The 27,180-nt window shown below is 36.1% G+C and overlaps 1 protein-coding gene across 16 annotated transcripts in view; it reads left to right on the forward strand.

Moving 5' to 3' along the window:
• The window catches only part of Mllt10 (MLLT10 histone lysine methyltransferase DOT1L cofactor), a 201,467-nt gene that overhangs the window by 98,441 nt on the left and 75,846 nt on the right, over positions 1 to 27,180 (forward strand). For 13 of the 16 annotated variants that reach the window (XM_063237912.1, XM_063237913.1, XM_063237921.1 and 10 more), the window contains 2 exons: positions 21,669 to 21,924; positions 25,187 to 25,756. In XM_063237912.1, the coding sequence (XP_063093982.1) occupies positions 21,669 to 21,924; positions 25,187 to 25,756 (826 nt within the window). The remainder of the gene's footprint in view (positions 1 to 21,668; positions 21,925 to 25,186; positions 25,757 to 27,180) is intronic. The other 3 variants (XM_063237916.1, XM_063237917.1, XM_063237914.1) reach the window with 3 other exon arrangements.

Genomic DNA, 27,180 nt, shown 5'->3' on the forward strand with positions numbered 1-27,180 from the left:
CCATGTAATGTTGAACCTATGATGGTAGGAGAAAAGTCAGAGAGTGAGTGTGAGAGCTTGTTTGAAGATCTCTAGAAAGGGAGCACAACTACTCATATACCCTTGACTGAGGAATGGTCCTCCTTTATCAAGTGTTTGTCCTCTTCAACTGAGCGCGCAGCTTTGGGAGGAACTCACATGGATCGTTGAGGGAGGAAGGGGACACCTGCCTAGCCAGCTAGATCAACTGGGTCAACCCTGGTAATCATTGGGGTGACAGATACCACAGCCAGATCGCCCTCACATCCCAGAGTGTGTGAATGACTGCTTTCAGGAACTTTGCTAGAAAGAGGAATAGAAGATAACTGACTGGGAAATGGGGAGGAAGAAAGATATTTTTTAAATGAGAGAAATAACAACATGATGGTGTACTAGAAGGAATGGTCCAGTAGAAAGGGGGAAGTAATGATAAAGATGAGGAAACTGTTAGAATGATACTCTGAAATGTCTGAAAAGGAGATCTGCCAAATTGAAAAGCAGGCTCTAGTACTGTAATGAAAGAGAAGGCAGAAAAATGTGGAAAATAGAGCAGGTATAGAGAATTGAATGGGTAGTGTTTATGGAAATGTTTTGGGATAAATTTTGATTTTATTTTCCATGAGATAAGCTAACTCTGAGAATGAGAATAGTGAGGGTAGTATAAGATTTGAGCAGAGAAAAAAGATGCAAACTATTACTATAATAAGAGGAAAGAAAATCTAGGGAGATTTAGTCTGATTGCTGGGTAGCCACAAGATACTTAAATGTGAGAGTCATGATTAAGAATTTTAAAGGAAGGGCTGGGGATTTAGCTCAGTGGCATAAGCACCTGCCTGGCAAGCGCAAGATCACAATTTCAATCCCCCGTACAAAATAAAAGAATTTTAAAGGAAATAATCAGATTGTTCGCTATATAGCTGTAGTAAATGAAATGCGCCTAAGTGCAAGAAGGGCTCCAGAGAATGTGTGGGCTGAGGCGGGTGCAGGCCTCTGGCTCTAACACAGAATAAGCAGGGATCAAGTTACACATACAGCTGTGTAACCTTTAGGCAGGCAGGCCTGGAGTATTTTGAAGTGAGAGAGTGGAGGTGGGTGGTATAGCTTCCTTCTTAACTCTAATGGGTAGTAGAAGACTTGGACCGGGAAAAGTCATTTTGGGGTAACTTTGCCTTGTTTTTTTTTTTTTTTTTTTTGTACTGGGGTTCGAACTCATGACCTCGCGCTTGCAAGGCAGGCGCATATGCTGCTGAGCTAAATTTCCGGCTTGCCTTTTTTTATCTTATGTTTGTAAAAAGATAGGGCTTGGTAAAGGAATTCAGGAGTATATTTATTCTGAGCTTTAGGGCTCTTTCTACAGTGTTTAATGTTAGTAGAGCACATTTAAGTCAACTTAATAGGGAATTTTAATAATTGACTACTGTAAGGGTTTTTTTTTTGGTGACAGGTTCTCACTATATAGTTTAGGCTGGTTTTAAATTTAACGTAATCTAAACTGGCCTTGATCTTGGGGTAGTCTTCTGCCTCAGCCTCCTGAGTTCTGGGGTTACAGGCTTGTGCCACCATGCCAGGCTCACTACTGTAATTTTTAAACAGCTGTGTTGTTAGCTAATTTTGCTGATAGGTTTTTGAACAACCTCTCCTCCTCCCCTTCTTTCATTTCTTTGCCTTTTGCCTGTTTTTGTGGTGCTAGGCATTGAACTCAGAGCCTCTGTGCCAGGCAAACACCCTATATCCTCAGCCCAGTTCTTTGAATGTTTATATGAATTTTAAAATATGATTGCCAATGTATAAGAATAAGACTACTAATATTTTGAAACTGCATTAGTCTATAGAATAGTTGAGGGAGAATTAATATTTTAAAGATTGAGTCTTTGGTCACAGAATATCTTTGCATCAAAGTTGTTTTTTTGTGGGGGAGGACTCCTGCGTATAAGTTTTCAATCTCAGATGCATATAGGTATTGTACATTTTCTTTTAGCTTAATTTTTTTTTTTTTTGTCTTTTTCGTTTTTATTGGTACCAGGGATCGAACTCACGACTGCCTGCTTTCAAGGCAGGCGCTTATGCCGCTGAGCTAAATCCCCAGCCCCTTTTAACTTAATTTTTATATATTTGCTATTATTTCATTCTGTTGTAAATTGTATTTTTTTGATAAGTCAGTTTTTAGCCTTGTGTGGTGCTACATATCTATGATTCCAGCACTTGGAGGCTGAGGCAGGAAAGAAGATCTTGCAAGTTTGAGGCCAGCCTGGGCTACATAGTGAATTCAAGGCCAGTCTTACCTACTTAGTGAGACCCTTAGTTATTTTTCTCATTGCTGAGATAAAATACCTGACATCCAAAGTTAAAGGAGAAAAAGTTTATACAGTTCACAGTTTGTAAAAGTTCCCCTTCGTAGTAGTTGGCTGGCTGTAAGATAAGCTTAGGTATGGCAGAAACCCATCACAGAGGAAAAAACAGTTCATGGGAAAGCAGGATGGGCAGAAGGTAGCACGCAAAAAGTGACAAGCAAGGAAGCTAATCTTCTTTCTGTCCCTTACGTTTTATCCAGGCTACTGGCCCCTAAAGTGTGTAACACTCACACCCAGGGTAAGGTGTCCTTAATCCTACCCAGCAATCCTACCCAGTCAAACCAATTAGTGAACTAATTAAGCAATCCCATCATCACATACACTACTAGATCCAGCCACCTCTGAAGAAACTCCACCTATGACCACATGAGGCTTTGAGAGGACATCTAGACATGAGCCATAAACAGACCCTTACGTCAAAAAAGGAAAAAGAAAAACCAAACTCTTCTAATTATTTATAGCTAATATACAGAACTTTAGTAGCTTTATGTTGCTGTTATATTCAAAACCTTACCAAATCTTTATTAGCTTTAGAAAATGATTGATCCTATAGGATTTTCTTTGTAAATGATCAGACCATCTGAAAACATGATGGTTTTATTTTGTACTTTCCAATCTAGATGTCTTTTATATCTTATTACTATCTAGGAACCCTAATAAATTGTTGAATAGAAGTGGCAAGAATGGAACTTTTATTTGTTTTTGGCCTTTGGAAAAAGTTTTTTTTTTTTTTTTTTTTTTTTTTTTTTGGTCTTTTTCATTTTTATCGGTACCAGGGATCGAACTCACAACTGCCTGCTTGCAAGGCAGGCGCTTATGCCGCTGAGCTAAATCCCCAGCCCCAGTTTTTAAACTTTTACCACTATAGATGGTGGAGAAGTTTCCTTCTATCTCCAATTTGCTGAGAATAACTTTCAGTTATGAATATTGAGTTTTTGATTGATTTATATTTTTAACGGATATATTAAAGTAATGATGTGAAGTCCCCCTCCCTTTTACTTTGTTAACATGATGCATTATTTTACTTATGTTAAAACAATGTTACTTTCATGGAATAATTCTTATTTGGTCTTGATGTATTATCACATTTTATTTCTTACTGAATTCAGATATTTGAAGTTTTAAAGGAACTCTTAACATTAATGTTTAGGAGGGTTACTGGCCTATAGTTTTCTAACACTGGCTTTGGGTTTGGTGTCTTAAGCAGTGCTGACCTCCTTTGTATGAATATTAATTATTTTATTTTCTAGAAGTTTTGTAGATTTGGCATTATTATTATTATTTTTAATAGTTTGTTTTTTATTAGGTTTTTTGGTACTGGGAATTGAACTCAGAGCCTCACACTTGCCAGGCAGGTACTGTGCCACTGAGCTACATCTCCAGCCCTAGATTTGGCATTATTACTGAATGTTATTATCACTTCTAAAGCCATCCAAACCTGGAATTTTCTTTATAAGAAAGTTTTTAGGTATAATTCTATTTCTTTAATGGATAGAGAGTCCATTCAGGTGTCTTAGTTACTGTTCTTGTTGTTGAGACAAAATATCTAATACCCAAGGTTAACCAGTTAATTTAGCTCACAGTTTGTAGAAGTTTCAGTCCATAACTGGCTGGCTCCAAGGCAAGGTGGTATAGGCAGAAGTCAACAGTTCATGGTGGTGAAAGACAGTGAAAGTGAGGAAGGGAAGAGTGAGACAGGTCTCTTTCTGTTCCCTTATGTTGTATGCAAGCTACCTGCCCTAGAGTGGATATAGCACTCACACCACACCCTTAACCCTAGGATTGGACTGTGAATCAATTACAAACTCTCGACTCACTCACCTCTAAAAAAGCCTAAAACTGCATGAAGCTTTGTGAGGGCATCTAGACACAAACCATAACATCAGGTTACCTAATTCTTTTTTAAAAATGTACTCTGTATTGATTGATGGGGCAACTGTGCTAACATTGAGCTAAATCCTCAACTCTGCTTCCTGAGACCACTTCCCACAGCTTCCTTTTCTGCCTCTGCTGTTGTGGGTAACATTTGTTACAGATCATGGATCTGCTTGACCCATCATTCTTATGCAGAGTTTGCAGTTTACTTTATGGTCACTTTAGTATGTAAAAGCAATGGATGTTGATAGATGTATAATGGTTTATATCTACCATTTTAGTATAGGTAGATCAGAATAGTTTCACTGACCTAAAAGACCTTATCTCTGGGTCCCCCTTTCCTCCTTAAGTTTTGGCAGCTACTGATCTTTTTACTTTCTCCATGATTTTGTATCTTCAAGAATGTCATACACATAGTTAGAATCGTATAGTGTGTAGCACTTTCGTATTGGCTTCCCTCACTTGGTTATATACATTTAAGTTTTCTCCAAATCTTTTCATGGCTGGACAACTCATTTCTTTTTAGCATTGAATAATATTGAATGCCAGTCTACTGAAATGAGTTGTTTCTAAGAGTTTGTAGTTATGAATAAAACTACTATAAAACAGCAATCTGTAGTTTTCGTTATGGACATCCACATGTGAGAGTGGATTTTCTTGTTTCTTTCGTCGTTGTATTGCAAAGTTTTAAGTTTCTCATTAAGTATGATGTTAGCACTATGATTTCTGTAGATGTTCTTTATCAGGTTGAGGAAGCTAATTCTAGTTTGCCAAGTTTATGAATAAATACTGATTTTTTTCAATTCCCTTCCTGTATTTCTATTAATGTGAGCCTGTAACTTCAGTCTGTTGATAGGGTGGCTTACAAATGACTTTCAAATGTTGAACTAGCTTTTATACTTGGAATGAATCACATTTGGTCATTAGATTTTAAGCCATCTCTCCCTCCTGCATTGAACTCAAGTTCTTCATACTAACCTATAGGATTCATTTTGTTAATATTTTGTAAAAGATTTCTCCAGAAGAGTGATTGGTTTATAGTTATTGTTTTTGTCCAGTTTTGGTGTTAGAATGATGCTGGAAACAGGATGAGTTAAGAAATAATATCCCCATGGGTCTGGAGCTTTGCAAGCAGGCAGTTGTGATTTCGATCCCCGGTACGGATAAAAAGGAAAAAGACAAAAAAAAAAAAAAAAAAAAAAAAGAAATAATATCCCCGTCTGATTCTGACTTCTGGGAGAATTGGTAGAGAATTGGTATTCTTTCTCAAGTGTTTGATAGGATTCACCAGCAAAACCATTTGGATCTGATGTTTTGTTTTTATTAATTATTCTTACAATTTCTTCTGCAGAATTTTTTTTTTTTTGTCTTTGTCCTTTTTATCGGTACCGGGGGTCAAACTCACAACTGCCTGCTTACAAGGCAGGCGCTATAGCTGCTGAGCTAAATCCCCAGCCCCTAATTATTCTTACAATTTCTTTACTAGATATACACCTCTAGGTATCTTTCTTTTGTGAATTTTGAGAGATACTTTCAAGAAATCAGTGTATTTCATTAAAGTTATTATAGTTTTGGGTACAGAGGTGTTCAGTAGTATTTATTCTTTTAATGTCTGTAGCATTTATAGTGATAACTCTTTTTTTCTTTATGATAGTAATTTGTATCCTCTCTGTTTCTTTATTGACATTCCCCTTCCCTTCCCAGTTGAGCCTAGAGGACAGTAAGGTACATTCCACATTCTTGTTTTTTTACATTTTATTTTAGACAAGGTTCTGCTAAGATGCCCAGGCTGACCTCAGATTTGTTAGCCTCCTGCCTCAGACTCCGAGTAGATGACATTGTAGTGATGTGCCACCACACTTGGCTTTATTGATTTTTTTTTTTTAAAACCCATTTTCGATTGTGTTTTTTCTCTGTTGATTTCTCGTTTTTAGTTTCACTTATTTCTGCTCAGAATTTTATAATTTGTTTTGCTTTGATCACTTTGCACTTAATTGATTTCTTATTAACTTAAGATTGTTGAGTTTATCCTTTCCTAATTCATTTACTCAGTTCTATAAATTTCTCTTAAGTGTATTTTGGAATATTTCGGGTTATCTTTCACCTAACACAGTCTTCACACATGAAAACAGAGTGATTCATATACAAGTCTCACTTAGGTAGAGTGCTTAGCTTTCTTTTCCTGTTTGACAGGCTGTGCTTGTCACTTCTTGTCTTCTATTGTCAGCAGCTTCCTGTCATATCATACAATGTATACTTAGCAGGAAAATAAAATATCAATCAAATATCAGGTATCAAATATCATGTATACTGTTTACAATAAGCAAACATTTTCTACATCAACTGTTATTAAATCTAAAAAATAGTGATAGAAATAAATTCCCATGTGAACTGCAATGAAAACACAAATGAAACTATCACAAAAATAATCTTTACTTCAATTATCACACCTCAGGCAGTTTTCACACTTGTGAACACATATTTCATACATAAGCATCGCTCATACTGATAGCACATATATTGTGTTTTCCTGTCTTCTTTGCTAGGCCTTACTTGGCATCTTGCTGGTCTTTCTGTTTTCTTAGGAAGCTCTTGTGATGTTTTATCTTTATGATCACCGGTCTGCTCCAAAATCTTTTGTGGAGTTTTTTTTTTGGCAGATACCTATCATTCTTTCTGTGTTGTAATTGATCATTTATCAATTCCAGTCCCAGTCATTTTAAGAAAATTTCTCCATATTTTGTGGTCATTATTTTCTTTGTAAACCATGAAAATATTTATCCCCTACATGTTTAGAAATGGTTGAAACACAACCAATGCTCTGTGTTTCCAGGGATATCATAGTTGTTGCATAACTTGTCAGCATTTTCTCTGGCTTCTCATTTTGTTGTAAAATGTGACCACTTCTGGTTTCATTTGTGTTGAGAATTCATTATCAGTCTTGATTATTTGTACATAGTGCAGGCTAGCCTTTAGGTTGATTTTAATTTAAACTCACCCGAGTGCTGAAATTACAGGAGCTATATAGTGGGTAGCAATTTTAGCATCATGAAGTATTGTTGACAGTAAACTACTTTGATTTTGTTTTCCATATAGGAGGCCAAAGTTACTACTTTTCTGAAATCTAAAGGTTAATCTGTACGTTTCTGTATTGTGAACTTGCACCATTCTTTCCAGAATCTCTGCTTGCTTACTAAGGATAGTTTCTGTGTTGGTCAACTTTTTTTTGGGGGGGGGGGGGCGGTAAGCAAATGTAGCTTCAGTGGCAATAGCAAACCAGTTGTCCAGTGTGTCATTTGGGTTACTTTTTGAAATAGCTGCAAGTTGGTTCACAGCATCATAGAGTTTTATTGCATGGTTGATGACTTGGTGGCTGAGTTCCAGGATAAATTTCTAAATTCAGAGTGTAAAATGCCTTCCCATCTACCACAGTATATGTATGTATGTATGTGTGTGTGTGTGTGTATATATATATATATATATATATATATATATATATATATATATTTTTTTTTTTTTTTAATTGATACCGGGGGTCGAACTCACGACCGTGCGTTTGCAAGGCAGGCGTTTATGCCGCTGAGCTAAATCCCTAGCCACCCTCCCCCCCAGCATACATTTTTATAACATATTTGTAAGACCTACTTGGCATATATTAGTGAACCTTCAACCACCACAAAATGATAAAAGTTGTTCATCAGTTGTCATGTATTCAGATGGTACATAAATTGCTTGACAGTTTGAAACAGAGCTTTCAAAAAAATGAGCAAATAGCAGACAAATTGTTGAATTTTTTTCTTCTTTCTTGATGAGTTTTTTTTTTTTTTTTTTGTCATCAAAACATAGGCAATTGGCTGGGGATTTAGCTCAGTGGCATAAGCACCTGCCTTGCAAGCAGGTGGTTGTGAGTTCAATCCCTGGTACCGATGATTAAAAAAAAAAAAAAATAGGCAATTTTGAAAGAAACAAAATCTCTTTAGTATCATTATTAGTATTATTGGCATCTTGGTGGTCTTCCTGTTTTCTTAGGAGGTTCTTGTTATGTTTTACCTTTTGGTTCACCGGTTCTAAAAATCTCAACAATTCATCTGTTGTTTCTCCATGAATGCTTTAGATTCTGACAATTAGAATGATAAAGTCCTTCTATGGAAGCTTTTATTTCAGACAATGTGTCATGATAAGTATATTTTTGAATGTTACTATTGATGCATATGGACTGTTTTACATATATTTCATTATTAATATATTTCAAAACATCTTGTAACATATCTTCTATTACAGACAATTTCCAACACTGAATTGCAGTTGTTGGCTTTCTATCTAGGTTTTACCTCTGGCAAAAACTTAATAACATATTCTGACCTAGTTCTTACAGTGGGTCATTCAGGTGTACATGATTATTTTGTAGCAATTTAACTAGTCAAATATTTATTTACATTATAGTTTTTGTCCTCATCTGAATCAAGGTCTTCATTATTGATATTGACATATTGATACAGAGGAAAAATTTTAAGATAATGGTGCGTAAGGTGGGTTAATTACACCTTTACACTTTGACATGTGCATACACCTTGCTGTTTGTCATATCAAGTATGTAAACACAGAATTTGTTTCCTGTATCTCCTGAAGCACAGCTACTAAGATGAATAGCTGGCCACCATTAGGCTAATGTACATATTTTCATTAGAAAAGTAAAGTTGGGATGTATTTAGCCACCATGTTGTCCCTATTAACAGGTCATGAGATGCATCCATTTTCTTACAAATGACTCAAGTTTATCCTTTATAGCAGAATGGTCTCCATTGTGTATAAATACTACCTTTTCTTTATCCTTTCATTTGTTGGTGGGCATGTGGGCTGTTTGCAAGATTTAGCTATTATAAATTGTGCTGATATAAATAAACATGGAGGTACATATGTCACTATGGTGTGATGCCTTTAAGTTTTTTGGGAATATACCTAGAAGGGGCACAGTCAAATGGAATCTGTGGTTTTAGGTTTTTGAGGAATGTCCATACTGATTTCCACAGTGGTTGCACCATTCTACACTGCCACCAACAGTGAAGAATGCTTCCTCTTTCCCTACAGCTTTGCCTGCACTTGTTACTGGTTGATTATTTGATGATAGCTATTCTTTCTGGAGTGAGATGGAATCTTAGTGTTTTAGTTTGCATTTTTCTAATGACCAGTGATGTTGAACATTTTTTCATATATTTACTTGCTGTTTGTATTTCTTTGGCGAAGTATCTATATTTCAGATGCCCAGTTTTGGATTGGGTCTTTAAATTGGGAGGGGGGTGTCTTTTTTAATGTAGTCTAGATGTTAGTTTTTTGTCTCAAGAGTGCCTAGTAAAAAACTTTATCCCCATTCTGTGGTAGTCTTTACACTCTGTTAATGGCTTCTTTTTGCTGTACAAAAACTTTTTTAGTTTGATGTGATTCCAGTTGGTGATTCCTTGTACTATTTCTCGTGCAATTAAGGTTTTATTCATAAAATTTTTACCTACACCTATGTCTTTGGTAGTTTTACCTTTTCTGTTTTCAGCAGATTGCTTCTGTTTTTATGTTTAGATATTTGATCCATTTTGATTTTAATTAGGTTCACAGTGAGATATGAGTCTAGGTTTAGCCTTTGGCATGTGGAAAGTAAGTTTTCCCAGCAACATTGATTAAAGGGGCTATCTTTTCTCCAGTGAAGGTGTTTGGCCCCTTTGCTAAAGATAAGGTGACTGGGTATGTTTGGGGTTGCTTCTGCATCTTCTAATCTGTTCTATATATCCTTGGGCCTGCCCCCCCCCCATGCTGTTTTTATCATGATAGCTTTATAATATGACTTCAACTCAAGGATTGCTATGCCCTGCCTTGCCCTGTTCCCCAGAATTGCTTTTGCTGTTCTACGTCTCCTCTGGTTCCATATGAATTTCAAAGTTGTTTTCTTTGTTTTTGTGAACTATGCTTTTGATATTTCAATTGGGATTGCATGAAATCTGTGTAACAGTTTTGGAAGTAGGGCCATCTTTACTCTCTTGGTTTTGACTATTCTAAGACATGGTATATCATGTTGTTTTCTGATACCCTCTTTGCTCTAGTTCTTCCAAGTACTATAGTTTTCAAAAGATCTTCACTTTCTTTGTTAGAGTAATTTCTAAGTATTTCATTTTTCTTGATGCTATCATTAAAGTTATTTACCTGACTTCTGTGTGTTTGTTGCTTGTGTACAAGAATGCTGTTCATTTTTGAGTGTTGACTTTGTGTCTTCTTACATTACTGAACTTGGTTATTAATTCTAGGAGTGTTTTGGAATCATGCAAGTAGAATATCATTATCAGCAAATAATGATAATTTAAATTCTTCTTTCCTATCCATATTTCTTCTCTTTCTCTTGTCTAATTGCTCCAGCTCATGTTTCCAGAACTGTATCAAATAGGTGTGGTGATAGTGGGCATTCTCATCTTGTTCTTGATTTTAGAGTGAAAAGTTTTTTTTACCATTTAGCATGTTATTGGATGTTGGATTATCATAGATGGCTTTTATTAAACTGAGGTAAAGACCTTCTGTTCTCATTTTGTGTAAGATTTTTATCATGAATGAATGTTGGGCTTTGTGAAATGCTTTTTCTGCATCTATTGAGATGATCATGTGGTTTTTGTCCTTAGTTCTGTTAATGTGGTATACTAATTTATTGATTGGCGTATGTTGGACCATCCATGCATCCCTGGATGAATCCTTCTTTGTTATGGTGTATTACCTTTTTGATGATTTGCTGTATTCTATTTGCCAGTATCTTATTGAAGATTTTTGCGTCTGTGTTCAACAAGAAGATTGGCTTATAGTTTCTTTTTTTGGTTTGATTCTTCTCTGATAATGCTTGCCTCCTGGAATGACTTTGGAAGTATTCTTTCTCTTTTAATTTTGTCAAAAGTTGTTGTAGAAATCATCAGTGAATCTGTCAGGACTTGTGCAGGCTTTGTTCTGTTGGTAGTTTTTTTTTTTTTTTAATTTTTGCATTTCATTGATTAATACTGGATTCTTTCGAATTTTTGTATCTTGGTTCATTGGTAATTCATGTGTATCTATGAATCAGTCCTTTTCGTCTAAGTTTTTCATCTTAATAGAATCCAAGTTCTCAAAGTAGGTACCGCTAATCTTCTAGATTTCTGTGGGGTCTGTTGTGACTTTGTACTTTTCATTTCAAATTGCCTGGGTTTGGATCCTTTTCTTTCCTTGTTTTGACAAGGTTGGTTAAGGGTTTTTCTATTTTATTTAATTTTGCAAAGAACCAACTCTTTGATTCTTGTTTTTTTTTTTTTTTAAACAGCGTCTTGCTTTGTAGGCTAGGCTGGCCTTGAACTCAGCTTATGTAGTCCAGACTGGCATCAAACTTGTAGTGATCCTCTTGTCTCAGGCGCTCAGGTGCTATGATTATAAGTGTGTACCACTAGATTGGTTTTTTTTTTTTTTGGCTAGGTTTTGCAGTATAGTTTAGGCTGCCTTGAACTATGTAGCCCAGGCTGGTCTCAGACTCCTCCTGGCTATCCTTCTGCCTCAACCTCCTAAGTGCTAGAATTATATTATATTTATTTGAGCTTGCTCAGCTTTTCTTGATGTAGGAATTCAGCACTGTAAATTTCCTTGTTAGGACTGTTTTCACTGTGTCATATAAGTTCACATATGTCATATGGGCATTATTTTTTAACTGTAGAAACTAATTCCTTCTTCAGTTTTATCTGTGACCTATTGGTTGTTCAGGAGTGTATTATTTAATTTCTGTGTGTTTGTATGGTTTTGGTAGTTTCTTTAAAAATTTTTTTTTTTTTTTTTTTTTGTACCGGAGATTGAACTCACAACTGCACACTTGCAAGGAAGGAGCTTATGTTGCTGAGCTAAATCCCCAGCCCTTTCACCATTTATTTTTAATTGCATTGCATTATGGTCTAATAACACACATGGGATAATTACAGTTTCTTTGCATTTACTTAAGGACCATGTTCTATAAAGTAAAATATGGTCTATTTTAGAGAAAGTCCCATGTGTTGTTGGGTGAAACACTCTGTAGATAGTACTAAGAGCATTTGTTCAAAGGTTTGATTTAGCTCTGATATTTCTTTGTTATATGTGTGTGTCTGTCTGTGTGTGTTGGTGTGTACCTGATGTATTTGTGGTGGAGGGGTGTCGCAGTCCCTGATTACAATGGTATTATGCTTATTTGATTTTCCATATCCATTAGTGTTTGTTTTGTATGGTTGGTTATGCTGGTATTTGGTGCATATTTATGATTGTTACCTGTTACTTTTGGATTATTCTCAATGAAAGTGTGTGACCTCATTGTCTCTCTTGATCAGTTTTGGCTTGAAATCCTCTTTGTGAATAGAATAGCTGTCCCCACTTTTCTTTGGGTTTCTGTTGCATGAAGTATTGCTTTCCATCCTTTGCTTTTAGTCTGTGAACTTCTTTATGATAAATGTGGTTCTGGTATACAGCATATTGTTGGATTTCGTTTCTTGATCCATTCTGCTTTTTTCGTTTTTGATTGGTGAATTGAAACCATTCATATTCATGGTTGTAACTGATAGGTATTGACTTATCCTTTTCAGTATATTATTTTCCTGTTGTTGGGGTCCCGGGGTCCCCCCCCCCCCCAGTTTACAGTAATTTCTAACCTTGACACAGTGGATTCATTCTAGTGAGATTCTTAAATCCCCAGCTCCATTTAATCTTTTTTTTTTTTTTTTTTTTAAACCGGTACCAGGGATCGAACTCACGACCACGCGCTTGCAAGGCAGGTGCTTATGCCGCTGAGCTAAATCCCCAGCCCCTCCATTTAACCTTACATGCTGCTTCTTGGCATCATAGAGCACTTGTTGGATTGAGTTTTCATGATCCTTTACTATTTGCTGTTTTTTAAGAAAGGCTTTTGTTTGTTTCTTTTTTCTTTTTGGTCTTTTGAGATAAGGATTCACTCTGTAGTTCAGGTTGTCCTTGAACTCACTAGGTAGCCCAGGTTGGCCTCGATCTCACAGTGATCCTCTTCTGCCTCTGCCTTCTAGTGCTGGGTTTACAGGCCTGTGCCACTATGCCTAGCCTAAGAAACCTTTTGTTTATCACTAACTGAGACCTCTGAAGAAAATGATTTTTCATAGATGTCTGTTAGATATAGCTGGCTTTGGTCAAGATCCTGTCTCATCTGTTTATTAATGATGAAAAGTTGCAGATTATTTGGCCTAGAACCCAGGTTTTTGTTACTGGGCTGCAGTAGTCTGTGACTTCTCCAAATAGTCTTGGTATAGGCATACAAGGAAGATCAGTTGATCACAACAAGAATGTCTCCTTGGATAAAATAGAACAATGAGTAATAAAAATAGCATCAAACATAGATTGGAACGTTACAAACTGTGGTAACAAATAGTTTTTCATCTGTAACCCTATGTACAACTTTTATAGTTAAATAATAAAATTTAAGACAAGTCAGAAAATTACATACAATAAGTAAGTGCCCAGTAAAGGAGTTTTACCCTAAAGGAAGAAGAAAAATGAAAAAACAAAAAGATTTAAAGTGAGGCTGAAAGACATAGGAGATTACCCTATGCCTTGGGAAACTCAGTAAGACAGGAAAAAAGGAAAGGAGGAGAAAACTAAACAAAAAACCTAAAAACAATATTCACACTCAAAAAAACAAACCCAAACAAAAAAATTTTAGTGGGGAGAGGTACTGGAGATCAAACTCACAACCTTGTGCTTTCCAGGCAGGTGCTGTGCCCCTGAACTATATCCCCAAACAAAAATTTTGAAAAAGACTAATAGCAATGAAAAAGGGGGCTGAGGGAGAGATTTCGCCATGATTTTAAGCCTGTGATTATCTTCTGGGATCTGCAATTTTATAGTAGTGTCTATAGTTTTGTGGTAGTGTCCAGTTGAAGGTGTGACTCTGCTCTTGCTGGTGGACAAGGGAGAGTAAGGGATCCCAGATCTGTGCTGAATGATTCTTGCAACCTGGCAGTAAGATTAGGATGGTGTGCTCTTCTGGGACTTTAGATGTACAGAAATTAAAGGTAGCTTTAATTTCTAGACTCTGGCCATGGTGGAAGGACCTGAGTCATTTAGCTTATAACACTCTGGTTGTCCCTTGCTGACCTGACCCCAGGTCCCTAACATGAACATCCTCTGTGGATGTCTTTCACTCAGTCACTATGGGAGTTTAATACTGGGAGCCCTGAGAAGCCAACCCATGGCTGCAGTGAATCCCAGGTTCACTTGGCCCCTCCCTAAAACTGTCCTTAATGAGGCACCCTTTCTAGAGGATATGGTAGATGTTTGGATGGAGCCACTCACCAGCTGTTTGAGTGCACTGCACCCACGGCTTTCTTCTACTTATGGTTTTTCCCTGGAGGTCTCTGGAGTCACCCACTTTCTGTGTCTCTGAAAATTCAATCCTTCATTTCACCAGGAGCCTGGGAGAAATCTGACTCTTCACTTTCTTTTTGGGTTCCAACTTTGCCTTCAGATTTTTTCTGGTTTTGGAGATCTATCTCCCTTCTCCTTTTTTTCCCATGTTGTTATTTTCCAGTGTTTGAATCTTTGAGGGGCTGATTTCTAACTTCTTACTGCTCCATCGTCTTCTTAGAAGTTTGTTGTTGATTTCTAGTTTAGTTTCATTGTTATCCAATAGAAACATACTGTATGATTTTCATTCTTATAAATTTGTCAAGATGTGTCCCCCCCCCCAAATCCATTTTATTTCAAGGATCAAAAGAAGAACAACAACACCAAGAAGAAAACTACAAAAAAATTTCAAAACTTATCAATTGGGGTAGCGTTGGTACATATATTGTGCATTGTCATCCCCAAATTATTCAGAGCACAAGACATCTGCATTCAGTTGTCCAAACAATACCAGTACAAATCTTTCTCTTTAGCGAATTCAGAGAAATCTGTAGTATAACTATCTTAATTATTTTTATATACATATACATGGATATGATTTTTCTTTCAGCTTCTCACACTGATGAAACAACACGATGTTTACACGTGTGTCTTATTTCAGTAAGGAGTACATTCTCAAGGTACATCCATTTACCTACAAAAGCATCTAATTTATCATTCTTTGTGGCTGAGTAGCACTCCCTTGTATAAAAATACATCATCTTTTTTTTATCCATCCCTCAGTCAGTGAGCATTTAGTTTGTTCTGAGATCTGCTATAAACATGGGTACAAATACATCATGTGGTGTGATGTTTTTAATTCTTTTGGGAAGGTACCCAGAAGGGTAATAGCTGGGTCAATTGGGACCTCCAGTCCTTGTTTTCTGCGGAATCTCTACATTGACTTCTGCAGTGGTTGCACCAGTCTACATTCCCACCAACAATGAAGAAGGTTTCTTTTTTCCTCACAGCCCCTCCAGCATTTATTACTGCTTGATTTCTTGATAATAACTATTCTTTCTGAGGTGAGGTGGAACCTCAATGTTGTTTTAATTTGTGTCTCTTGAATGACTAATGATGTTGAACATTTTTTCACATTATTTATTTGCTGTTTGTATTTTTTTACCTGAGAAGTGTGTATTCATCTCAGATTCCTATTTTTGGATTGGGTCTTTAAATCTGGGAGGGATTTTTTTTTTTTTTTTGAGTTCTTTATATGTTCTTGGTAGTAATCCTTTGTCTGAAGTACAGCTGACAATTTCTCCCACGTTGTGAGTTGTCTTTTCACTCTGTTGGTTTTTCTTGCTGTACAAAAGTTTTTCAATAGAGTGAGATCCCAGTTGTTGATTCTTTGTGCTACTTCCTGTGTAATTGGAGTTTTGTTCATAAAGTCTTTGCCTATACCAATGTCTTCAAGAGTTTTACCTACAAGATGTATTTTATGTCCCAGAATGTAGACTGTCTTGATGAATGTTGCACATGTGCTTGAAAGAATGTGTAAAGTGCTGTTGGATAGTTGTATGTCCATCCGTCTGTGTGTCGTTTTACTCCCACCCCACACCCCACCCTCTTTATGGGGATTCAACTTAGGGCCTTGCACATACTAGCCAAGTACTCTACCCTGGTTACATTCTGAGCCCTGGAAAAAGTTGTTGATGCATATCAGTTATGTCCAGTGTCATTTATAAGGGCCAATCAAAATATCCAGTGAATGTTTACATTTAAAAAGATTTATTACAGTGAGTTTCTTGCCACTGATCCTTCCCAAAATAGTGCACTTTATTTCAGACACATTTATCCCATAGATCATGCCACTTTCTGAAGCAGTTATAGAAATCATCTTCAATGAGTGTCTTTACCAGGTGTGATAAAAAATACAATGGTTGCTGCTGTGGAAAGGTGAAGTTCCTAGAAACATGAGTGTGTTTTATCTTTATTCACTGGATCTGGCAACTGTGCCACCTCTGGCTTTTCTCCAAAATCAAAATGAGCGTGAAAGGCAAATATTTTATTCAATCCAGGACATGTAGGAACCCACAACCCCATAGCTAAAGATACTTATGAAAGAGAATTTCAGAACTGCTTCAGAAAGTGGCAAGAATGGTGGGATGTGTGTATGTTTGTTTTGTGTTTTGGTGCTGAGGATTGAACCCGGGGCCTCACACTTGATAGGGAAGAAATCTACCACTGAACTGAATTCTCAACACCTGAGACAAGTGTGGTTGAAAAGAGGGAGAGTATTTTGAGTGAGATTAATAATAATATGAATTTCATTGTAATAATCTTCAAAACAATTTTAAATCACCTCGTATAGGTCCTGAACTCATTTTTTTTTTTTACCCATGGGAGGTGTCTGTTTTCTGATGAAGGGATATTAAAGTTTCCAATTATATTAGTGTGTTCATTTATTCCTCAAAATTCTGTTTCTGTCTCACGTAGTTTGATGCTTTTGTCAATCATATATACATTGAGATAATAATCGCTTATTATCAATATATTTCTTTATGCTCTGTAACTTTTTGCTCTGACATTTGGTTCATTTATCCTTTATATTAACCACTACTTTTTAAAAAATTAATGTTAATGTAGGTCAATCAGTCATCCCTCCCTTTCTCCCTTTCCCTCCCCTCCCCCTTCTTTTCTTTTCTCTCTTTTTCTTTCTCTTTCTTTCCTACAGACAATAATCTAAGTACTTTGTGGTGATGTTATACTCACTGTATAGCCCTGGGTAGTGTTCAGCTTGGGACGGTCCTGCTGCTTCAATTTCCCTAGTGCTGGGATTACAGGCACCAGCTACCACATCCAGCATAGTGTAGTGTATCTTTATTTCTTCATTTTCTTAAGAAAAAAAAAGTTTGTTTTGGTACCTGCAATTTTTTTTGTGTGTATTTTTTTTTTTTTTTTTTTTTTTTGAGATGGGGTCTCGCAATGCAGTTCAGGTTGGCCTTGAGCTCACTTTGTAGACCTGGCAGGTCTTGAACTCACAACAATCCTCCCACCTCAGCCTCCCGAGTGCTGGGATTACAGGCGTGAGCCACCACCCCAGCAGTACCTGTAATTGAACTCAGGATCTTTTGCTTGTCAGGCAGGCGCTTTGCTGCTGAGCTGTCTATATCCCTGGCCCAAGTTGCAGATGTCTGATTCACTCTGACAGTGTTCATTTTCTGTTGGTGTGCAACTGATGTTAAAGGTGATTATTGAAATAGGTTAATAGGACTATATTCATTACTTATTTTCTGGTTTTATTCCTCTTGGTTTTGTCTTCTACATTGTTTCTGTCTTTCATGATTTCCATTTTCTTCCTTATTTTTATTAGTTAAAAATCAGCCCAGTTAATCCTATTGATTCCAGTACAGTTAATCCAAGTCCACTTTGAAATCACACCAAATGGCAAGTACTTCCTGGTAACAAATGTTTCTGTTATCTTTAATTCCTTGTGTAATTGCTGCTGTTTACTTAACACATTCATAAGTTTTGCATATGTGTATATAAATAATCATGTGCTTTGTTGCTATTTTGAACAAAGAGTTGTTAAATTAATGAAAAAAATAAAGAGCATGCACATGGTACCCTAGTAAAATAAGGTGTCAAATGGATCTTCAGTGATACAGTGATGAGGTACCAGTGAAGAGAAAGCTTTCTGTTTTCCTATCATTTTCAGCTGTGGTCTTTAAATGAGTCTGTGTCCCTAGATCATGAGCTTCCTAAGTCTTTTTCAGCTTTCGCCCTTTCCTTAGGTGGGACAGGATGTCTGTGGAGGGTGAGCGAAGTGTGTGTTTTCCTTCCCACAGTTTGTTAGGCCTTGTTAACTAGTCTCAGAACAGGCCTTGTTTAACAGTACTTTGGACAGCTCAGAAAGATTCTTTGTCCTTGGGTAAAGTGCTAGCGGTCTTCTTCTGAATTCACAGTGAGAACCTGCTAGAGCTTCAGGGGTACATTGACAGATGTGAGGTCCCCTTGGACAGGGTCTTAGACTGTGTCTCGCTGAGTTTTTCTTCCCATATTTAGTCTGTCTCAAGCCCATGGTGTCACCAGATACAGTTTTCGTTTCTTTCTATGGTCCTGGTTCCTGTGGAGGTTTCTGTTGGTAGATTTCTGGTCAGATTAAGTTTTGTAACCCTGATTTTGTATTAATCTATCCGATTTTGGGATAGGTATTTTTTCTGTGTTCTTCTTAAAAGTAGATGATTTTTACTTGCTTTAGGATGAAGACCGTTAAACTCCTTGCCTAGAAACTGAAACTGAAATTCCTTATGTAGGCTTTAAGAAAAAAAAAAATTGCTTTTGTTTTTTGAGTTTTTTTTACAAGTTTTTTTTAACTTATTCTTTCTTCAGTGGTATATATTTTTCTCTAAATACTGTTGTGCAAATTTCCATATTTTTGTTTTTGGACTTTTATTTGGTTTTTTTTTTAAAGTCTCTCAGTTTTTCTTTTGATTTCTTTGATCCATAGGTTACTTAGAAGTATGTTCTTTAATTTTGAAATAATTTGAGTGTTTCTTTTAATGTTTTTCATTTTTAGTTTAATAACGTTTATATAGTTTCATTCCTTTTTAATTTGTTGGTACATTTATGACACAGGACATGAATTATCATGTTACATGGGCTTTGTGCTTATCCAAAGATTATGTATTTCTGTTTGCATGAAATTTTCCCACATGAGTCCGGTCAGGCTAATTTATAATATATTCCCTCAGCCCCCAACTAATTTTTGAGCCACAGTTTGCATTTTTGTGTTTCAGGCTGGCTTTGCATTCAAGGCAGTCCTTTTGGTTTAGACTCCTAACTTCTGGAGTTGTAGGGTTGCTCTGATGCACCTGTCCTGATTTAGTATTTGCTCATTTGTTTTTCTATTTCCTCAGCTATTGTGAAGGATGGTCATGGACTTCCTCCTATATTAAACCCTGCACCCTTCATTATTTTAAAGATCTTTTATTAGGTACAGAAACTTTTAGATTTTTTTGAGACAGGGTCTCACTCCATAGTTCAGGCTGGCCTGAAACTCACTATGTAGCCCAAGCTAGCCTCATACTTACTTCCTGCCTCTTGCCTCAGCCTCCTGAGTGCTTGAATTATGGTTGTGCATATAGTGCCACATTTGGCTAGGTACACAAACATTAGTGATTTTCTTACTTTTTTTTATGAATAAAACACCTGGTTCTGTTAATATTCTTTGTTTTGAAATCTAGTTTGATATTAATAGCAAAAATTCCGTTTGCTTTTGATTTAGTTAGCTTGATATTTTTTCTCATACTTTTATTAATCTTGTATTTTTTCTGTATTTGTATATTATAAATGAGTTTCTTTGGAATTATCTATAGTGAAGTCTATTCATTGTTGCAGTATTTTTTTCTTTTAATCAGAGTATTTAGAGAACTTGAATATAATGTGATTATAGTATATATATTGTCACATATTAAGTATATTTTGTGGTACTGAAAGTTGAACCCAGGACCTTTGCACTGAGCTACACTCTCAGCCTTTTTGTTTTTTTAAATTCAAGAGTAGGAAAATTTATTGGAGAAAAGGAATGGAGAATTGAAATAGGATAGGTAATGGGGAGTAGGTATAGCTCCTGAGAGACAGGAGTAGTCCTGAATGGGTTGCTCTATATCCTCAGCCATTTAAACTATTTCTTAATTTAAAAAAATTTTTTTTCCTAATATCTTTTGAGGTAGAGTCTTGCTAAATACTAAATTGTCAGGCTAGGCTCAAATTTATAATCCTCCTGCTTCCCAGGGTGTTGAAATTATAGGCACACACCACCACACCCACCTATATGGTTGTATTTTAATCTACCATTGTTCCTTTTGAACATGAATTTTGCTAAAAATGCCAGTGCTTTTGAAACTTGATTTTATTGTTAGTATCTTATTTTTCAAATTTTTTGGCTTGTTAATAATGAGTGGTGGCTATACATAGGAAACTTATATTTGTTCATATTCAGATAGTTTCACTTTTACACCAGAGATTACTGATAGCTGCATCACAAAAATATTTATTCAAAAAACTTGATGCCAGTTATGATTAAGGTGCTTGGTGAACTTTAAATACTGTCATTATCCCAGATTTTTGAGTAAACTGAACAGAGGTATCGAGTTTCTTGCCCCTGTGGACCTTATAAACATTTGCAATATGTTGAATAATGTATATTTATTGTGAGATACTTTCATAATCACTTAATTTGCTACTCTTTGGATAGATCTTATTTAAAATGATTACTAGAAACTAGTTATTTAAGTAGGTCTTTATTTTGCTCTTTTCCTTACCCATATCTAGATCAATAGGGGTGATTGAGAATCAGCTTTAGGGATAGTAATAAACTTTTGACTGCAATATATAACCTTTTTTCCAACTAATACTTGAAAGAAATGATTTCTCTTTTAAAGGCTTTTTAATTCACTCTTTTTTTGAAAAGGAGTTTCTACCTGAAGTTTTCAGAAAAATCCTGCCCTATATCCATTAGATTATGAGGCCCTTGCCTTATGGATAGTTTATCAGTAGACTTGTAGCACCCTAGATTTCTCTTAAGTTACTGTCTTCATGTTTTAAACACTAAAGTTTCTCGTAATTTTGTGTCTAGAAAGTAGTATGTTCTTGTTGAAAACGAGTTTTTTGAGAAATGCATACTTTCAGAGTTGGTTGTGGCTCACTTACCTATTTGACTAATGGGTACTTTAATTCCTGCAGTCTGACCCTCCAACTACTCTAAATTATTTATACTGATTTTGAAAAAGTAGTAGTAGGGCTAGGGATTTTGTAGCTCAGTGGTTGAACACATGCTTAGCAAGCAGAAAGCTTTGGGTTGGACCCTCGTATTGCAAAAAAAGAAAAAAAAAGTCATAAGAGTTAAAAATAACGGTTTTTACATGATTTTCTTTAGTAGAATGACTTATTTGTGAAAGTATAAGTTCAGTAGTAATAATGTGCAATTTATTACTTTCTGTGGCCAAATGTAATTGTTTTTTCCCCCTTTTTAAATCTTTCTTTGAATCAAAATGCTAGACTTACACAAGCACTAGCAACAACTCTATATCTGGATCATTGAAGCGCTTGGAAGATACTGCAGCAAGATTTACAAACGCAAATTTCCAAGAAGTCTCTGCACACACCTCCAGTGGAAAAGATGTTTCAGAACCTAGAGGTTCAGAGAGCAAAGGGAAGAAGTCTTCAGCTCACAGCTCAGGTCAGAGGGGAAGGAAGCCTGGTGGTGGAAGAAATCCAGGAGTGACTGTGTCAGCAGCTAGTCCTTTTCCTCAAGGTATTAATTATGAGATTTTAGTTAAAATACCCATTTGATAATGGTGAATCATAATTCTGTAAAAGAATTTTAAACTTTAATTAATTAATGGATCGTTCAGGAATATTATGTAATTAGCTGATGTAGTAAGATTACTTCAAAGACTAGTATTTCCTATTCAATCATTTCTGGAACTTTTACTTTCTTTGGGCATGGTCGAGCATGCACCGATAGTTCCAGTACTTGGAAGGCCGAAGGTAGGAGGAGTTTGAGGCCAATCTGGGCTACATAATGAATTGTAGGTTGTTCCGCACCACATAGTGAGCCCTTGGCTATCCCTAAAAAGAAAAAGGAAGGAAAATATTGTGGAGAAAAACAAACAGATTTTTTTTTTTTTTGGCTTTTCTGTTTTCTGTGTATTATGACTTCGTTGGGCTTGAAGGTTTTCAGCTCCCAGAGGTGGATGGGTGTGTGTGTCCCTCTGTCCCTTATATAACAAAAGATTAGACATGTGCAACAGAAAGACAATGCCATATTTACCAAAATGTATATTGTTACTTTTATACAATTTTATAAAACATTGAAACCTTAACTAGCATTAAATGTAACTTAGGGGCCAGGAATATGTATAGCCTCAGCAGGAGAGTGCTTGCCTTGCAAGTGTGAAGTCCTGAGTTTGACTTCTGGTTTAAATCCCCTTCCCATAAAAGTAACGTAATTTACGCTTTGACAGTGGTATTAGTAGAATTCAGTGAGTATTTCTGTAATTAAGGCGCTTTCTTTTTCCCTGTCTGATTTTGAGACAGGCTTCTACTATGCATTTCAGGTTGGCTTTAGGCTCAGTTTATAGTTCAGGTTGGCCTTGAACTTCCATCCTTTTGCCTCAGCTTAAGTGGTGCGATTACAGATATGCGCCACCACACCTGGCCCTACGACCTTATTATTCATTGTTAAATTACATTTTTAAACTTTTAAACTAAGAAGTAGCGATCCATTTGAGAAAGCGGTCTCCCATGTTTTGGAACTTTACAGTATTGAAGAGTCTTGCCAGCCTCTGTTAGGATATGGTAGAAAATGTGCTATATTTTGATATTTGAAATAATCTAAAAGTTTTAAACATTTACACCTAAAATATTTAAGAGAATTGATTGTTTTTCTCATAGCTAGTGGTATATGATTTTTAGAATAGACACATTTATATTAAGGTATTAAGGTATATATTATATTTACTTTAGTGTGTTTTTCACACTAACTATAAAAACAGAAAAATGTAGGCAGTGTACACTTGTAGTCCCAACACTTGGGAGGCCAAGGCAGGAGGAGGATCTCTGTGAGTTTGAGGTCAGCCTTGATTCTATAGTGAGACTCAAACCCCCTACCCACTGCCTCACCTCCAAAACATGGTGACAGATTAGAATGGACTGTAAAAACTTATTTATAGATGTTGTTGATGTGGCAAATTGCAGTTAACTCAAATGCTTGATGCAGTATAAATGTCCCACCAACACACATGGCAGATTTTCATTTTTATTTCAATAAAGTTACGTACTAGGCAGAATGGGGTCACTTGAACCTCCTAGGATAGAGTTGAATGAGAGCATGCGCCAGCAGGATGGAAGGAGAGGCATGCAGGGACCTTGGATCTAGGAGTGGGAGCCCCTAGGGGTTCCAAGGCATAGGGGGATCTGAGAAGCCAACCAGCCACACACAGAGGCAGAATGATACTAAGGGGGAGAAGAGACCAGAGCCTGAAGAGTGCAGCTCCCTGAGGGATGCAAAGCTCCCAGGAGATATAAATGCCTTCTTTTTTTGTTTTTTCTTTTTCCTTTTCCTTTTTATCAGTACCGGGGATCGAACTCACGACCGCCTGCTTGCGAAACAGGTGCTTATGCTGCTGAGCTAAATCCCCAGTCCCTATAAATGCCTTCTTAGTGTGTTTGTTTTTCTAGATAGATGCCTGAAAATGCCCACATAAGAATAAACAACTTAAAAACTAATGTAACAGATGTAGTCATGAAAAAGTTGAGTTTTAGAATTATGAATATTGTTTTAAAAGAAGCTGTTTCAGAAGAGATTACAACCTAAAAATCAGACTGAGTGTGTTGGGGCATGCCTGTAATATGTGTGATTTTAGCAGTTGGGAGGCTGAGACAGGAGAACCACCATAATAAGTTCAAGGCCAACCTGGGCTACAGTGAGTCTAAGGCCACTCTGAACTGTATAGCAAGACCCTGTTTCAAAACCAAACAAAACTTAAAAATCAAACCTTGAGAAGGCAATTGTAAATAAAATTTTTGTATATAAGGGAAAATCTTTGCAGATACCTAGGTGGTTTTACATAATATTTATGAATATAATCTGCAATAAAATTTAACCCTTGGTTTACAGTTAATTCCCTTTCCACTCTAGTAAAATAATTTTATTTTCAACTTCGGTTTCCAGAACACTTTGGTTTAAATACAATATAGTTTTATGAAACTTAATAGATATGTGGCCACAACTGAACCTGTACACCTATTATCATTTGGCAAGCAGGGAAGAGCTTCACAAAATACCAACCTTGAGGTGGTTCTTTGCCTGATGGCATGGCAGGCTATGGGTGTTCTTTGATGAGATGAGAGAAAACAAGTATTTCTAAAAGAGGCTCACGAGAGCTTCCTCTTTATAAAAGCAGTGGGAGAGTGTTAGAGGCTGGTTGATGCAGCTCTTCAGAAAGTCACCATGTGGAGTCAGGATTGTATCATGTCCTGGTGAATCACAGAAGTCACTAATTTGTCTTCAAAAGTAAAAATAAGAACTTACAACAACTTAAGAAACGTGTCTTGCTCTTACTGCATATTGGGAGCATTTATCAGCATATTTTTGGTATTTGATAAAGAAGGTACCCCAGACTTGGCTAGTCAGTTTGTACTCTTGTGAGGTCTTCTTGTCCAGCCACCAGAAGGAGACTTTGCAGCCTCTCAGTCCTTTCTGCAACATACACAAGGTGTTTGGGGCACTAAGGAACACTATGGTAGCAGATAGATTTTTAGAAGCATGTACTTATATCTTCGTGTTTGGATAAATTATAGCTTGCAATCCAAGAGGTAATTATTTACTGCTTCCTATAAAATGATAAATACAAAAAATAATTTTAGGATAAACTTTGATTTCAGCAGTAACCTTTTTTAAATGTAGCTGTTTTCTGATGATTTTATCACATCCCCTGCTCATGGGAACTTTTTTTCCCCCGTGTGTGTGTGTGTGTGTGTATGTGTATGTGATATATATATTTTAACTACAGGCGGTTTTTCAGGAGCTCCAGGCAGTGTCAAATCATCTTCTGGAAGTTCAGTGCAGTCTCCCCAGGATTTCTTGAGCTTTACAGACTCAGATCTGCGCAATGACAGTTACCCTCATTCACAGCAGTCATCATCAACCAAAGATGTACATAAAGGAGAATCTGGAAGCCAGGAAGCGGGGGTAAATAGTTTTAGTTCCTTAATTGGTCACCCTGCGACTGCAGCTGTTATTTCACAGCCTAAAAGCTTTGAAAATTCACCTGGAGATTTGAGTAGTTCCAGCCTTTCTACAACAGGATACAAACGGGCTCAAACTTCGGGCATAGAAGAAGAAACTGTAAAGGAAAAGAAAAGAAAAGGAAATAAACAAAGCAAGCATGGGCCTGGTAGACCGAAAGGAAACAAAAGTCAAGAGAATATTTCTCATCTCTCAGTTTCTTCTGCATCACCAACATCGTCAGTAGCGTCAGCTGCAGGAAGTGTGGCAAGCTCCAGTCTCCAGAAGTCCCCCACGTTGCTGAGGAACGGCAGTCTCCAGAGTCTCAGTGTCGGCTCCTCTCCAGTTGGTTCAGGTGGGGATTTATCCAGTATTGTTCCCTTTAAGCTACCCAAGCCTTTTCTGTGCCCTGGAGAAAGTTCTATACAGTTGTTACGATAATACATTGATTTTTGCTGAGTGAAATGACATTTCATTTCATTTGTTTAAAAAAAAAAAACCAATGTTTTGATGTTTAAATGTTTGCATTAATCTGATGTTTCTTAACTAAAATGTGGATTAAGCAATTCACTGTTCATTTATTACTTATGAAAAACCTAGGACTCACTCCTATTTTGGTTTTTTGCTACACACATATGATACTTTTAAATGTATCCAATATAGGGGATTTTCATATAAAATGTGAATGTTTTTGGTTGGTTTGTTTTTAGCTCCCTTTTGCTATAAACTTTATTTTTAGTCTTTACTTTCTAAATAATTTCTCAAATTCCTTGAGTTATTCTGGAACATATTTTCAGTGGTGTGACTTAATAAAAATTTAGTGATCACATTTTATAAGCTGTATCAAGTGATTTAATTTTTGTTTTAAAGTATATTTAGTGATTTTACCATTATAGTACAAGCAAGTTTGTATATATTGTTAGTCTCACCTTTGGCATGCTTTTATATTGGCAGTTTGTTATGAATATTACAGATTTTATTTTATTTTTCTTTTTTAAAAAATTTTATTTAAAGAAAGACTAAACAAAACAGAAAATGGGTAGAAATAATACATATGTTCAGAGGAAAAAAAAACAGTAAGAAATCACTAGTTGATGTTTACATATTGTCCTTTTACAAATAGTTGTTCAAGATATAAAAGTGAAACATATAAAGTAGGAATTCAGACAGCGAGACTGCAAACAGTTCTGTTCAACTGTCCAACAAAAACTTAAGTAATATGGTTATCAATCCTATACACTTATACATACATGCAGTTATCATATCTTCATTTATGTTGAGATTAAACAAACTAAAGCGGACTAAAGTCATTCTGAACAAAGAATAATAGTATTGCTGGATTTTACATCATGATAAATATTATAAATTTTAAAAATCACTAGAAATGCATGTTTTTTGGCAAACCCTTAATAGTTTTAATATTAATAGAAATGTCAGCATTTCTTTTAAATTGTATCTTGTTTAGGAAGTAAATAGTTCCAAATACATGATGACTATAAACTTTACCTCTTTTCTGGTTATAGGTTTTTGACTGTTAAAATAAGGAGACTTTAGCTAAGATAAACATAAACTATTTCGTTTCTACTAGTTGGTGGGAGTTAGGAAATGGTGTAGAAAAAGAACTACAGTTTAGTGAATGTCCATTACAATTTGTATTGTATGTTTTACAGATATACTGTTGAATATTTTTAGTGGTGTATATACTATATAACTTTAGTAAACAAATATAAGAATGAAAATTCCAAGTGGGAAAGGAATATATACCATATATAAAGGTTA

Source organism: Cavia porcellus, unplaced genomic scaffold (genome assembly GCF_034190915.1).
Source record: "Cavia porcellus strain 051 isolate PalLab524CR breed Dunkin Hartley unplaced genomic scaffold, mCavPor4.1 scaffold_27, whole genome shotgun sequence".
NCBI lineage: Eukaryota > Metazoa > Chordata > Mammalia > Rodentia > Caviidae > Cavia > Cavia porcellus.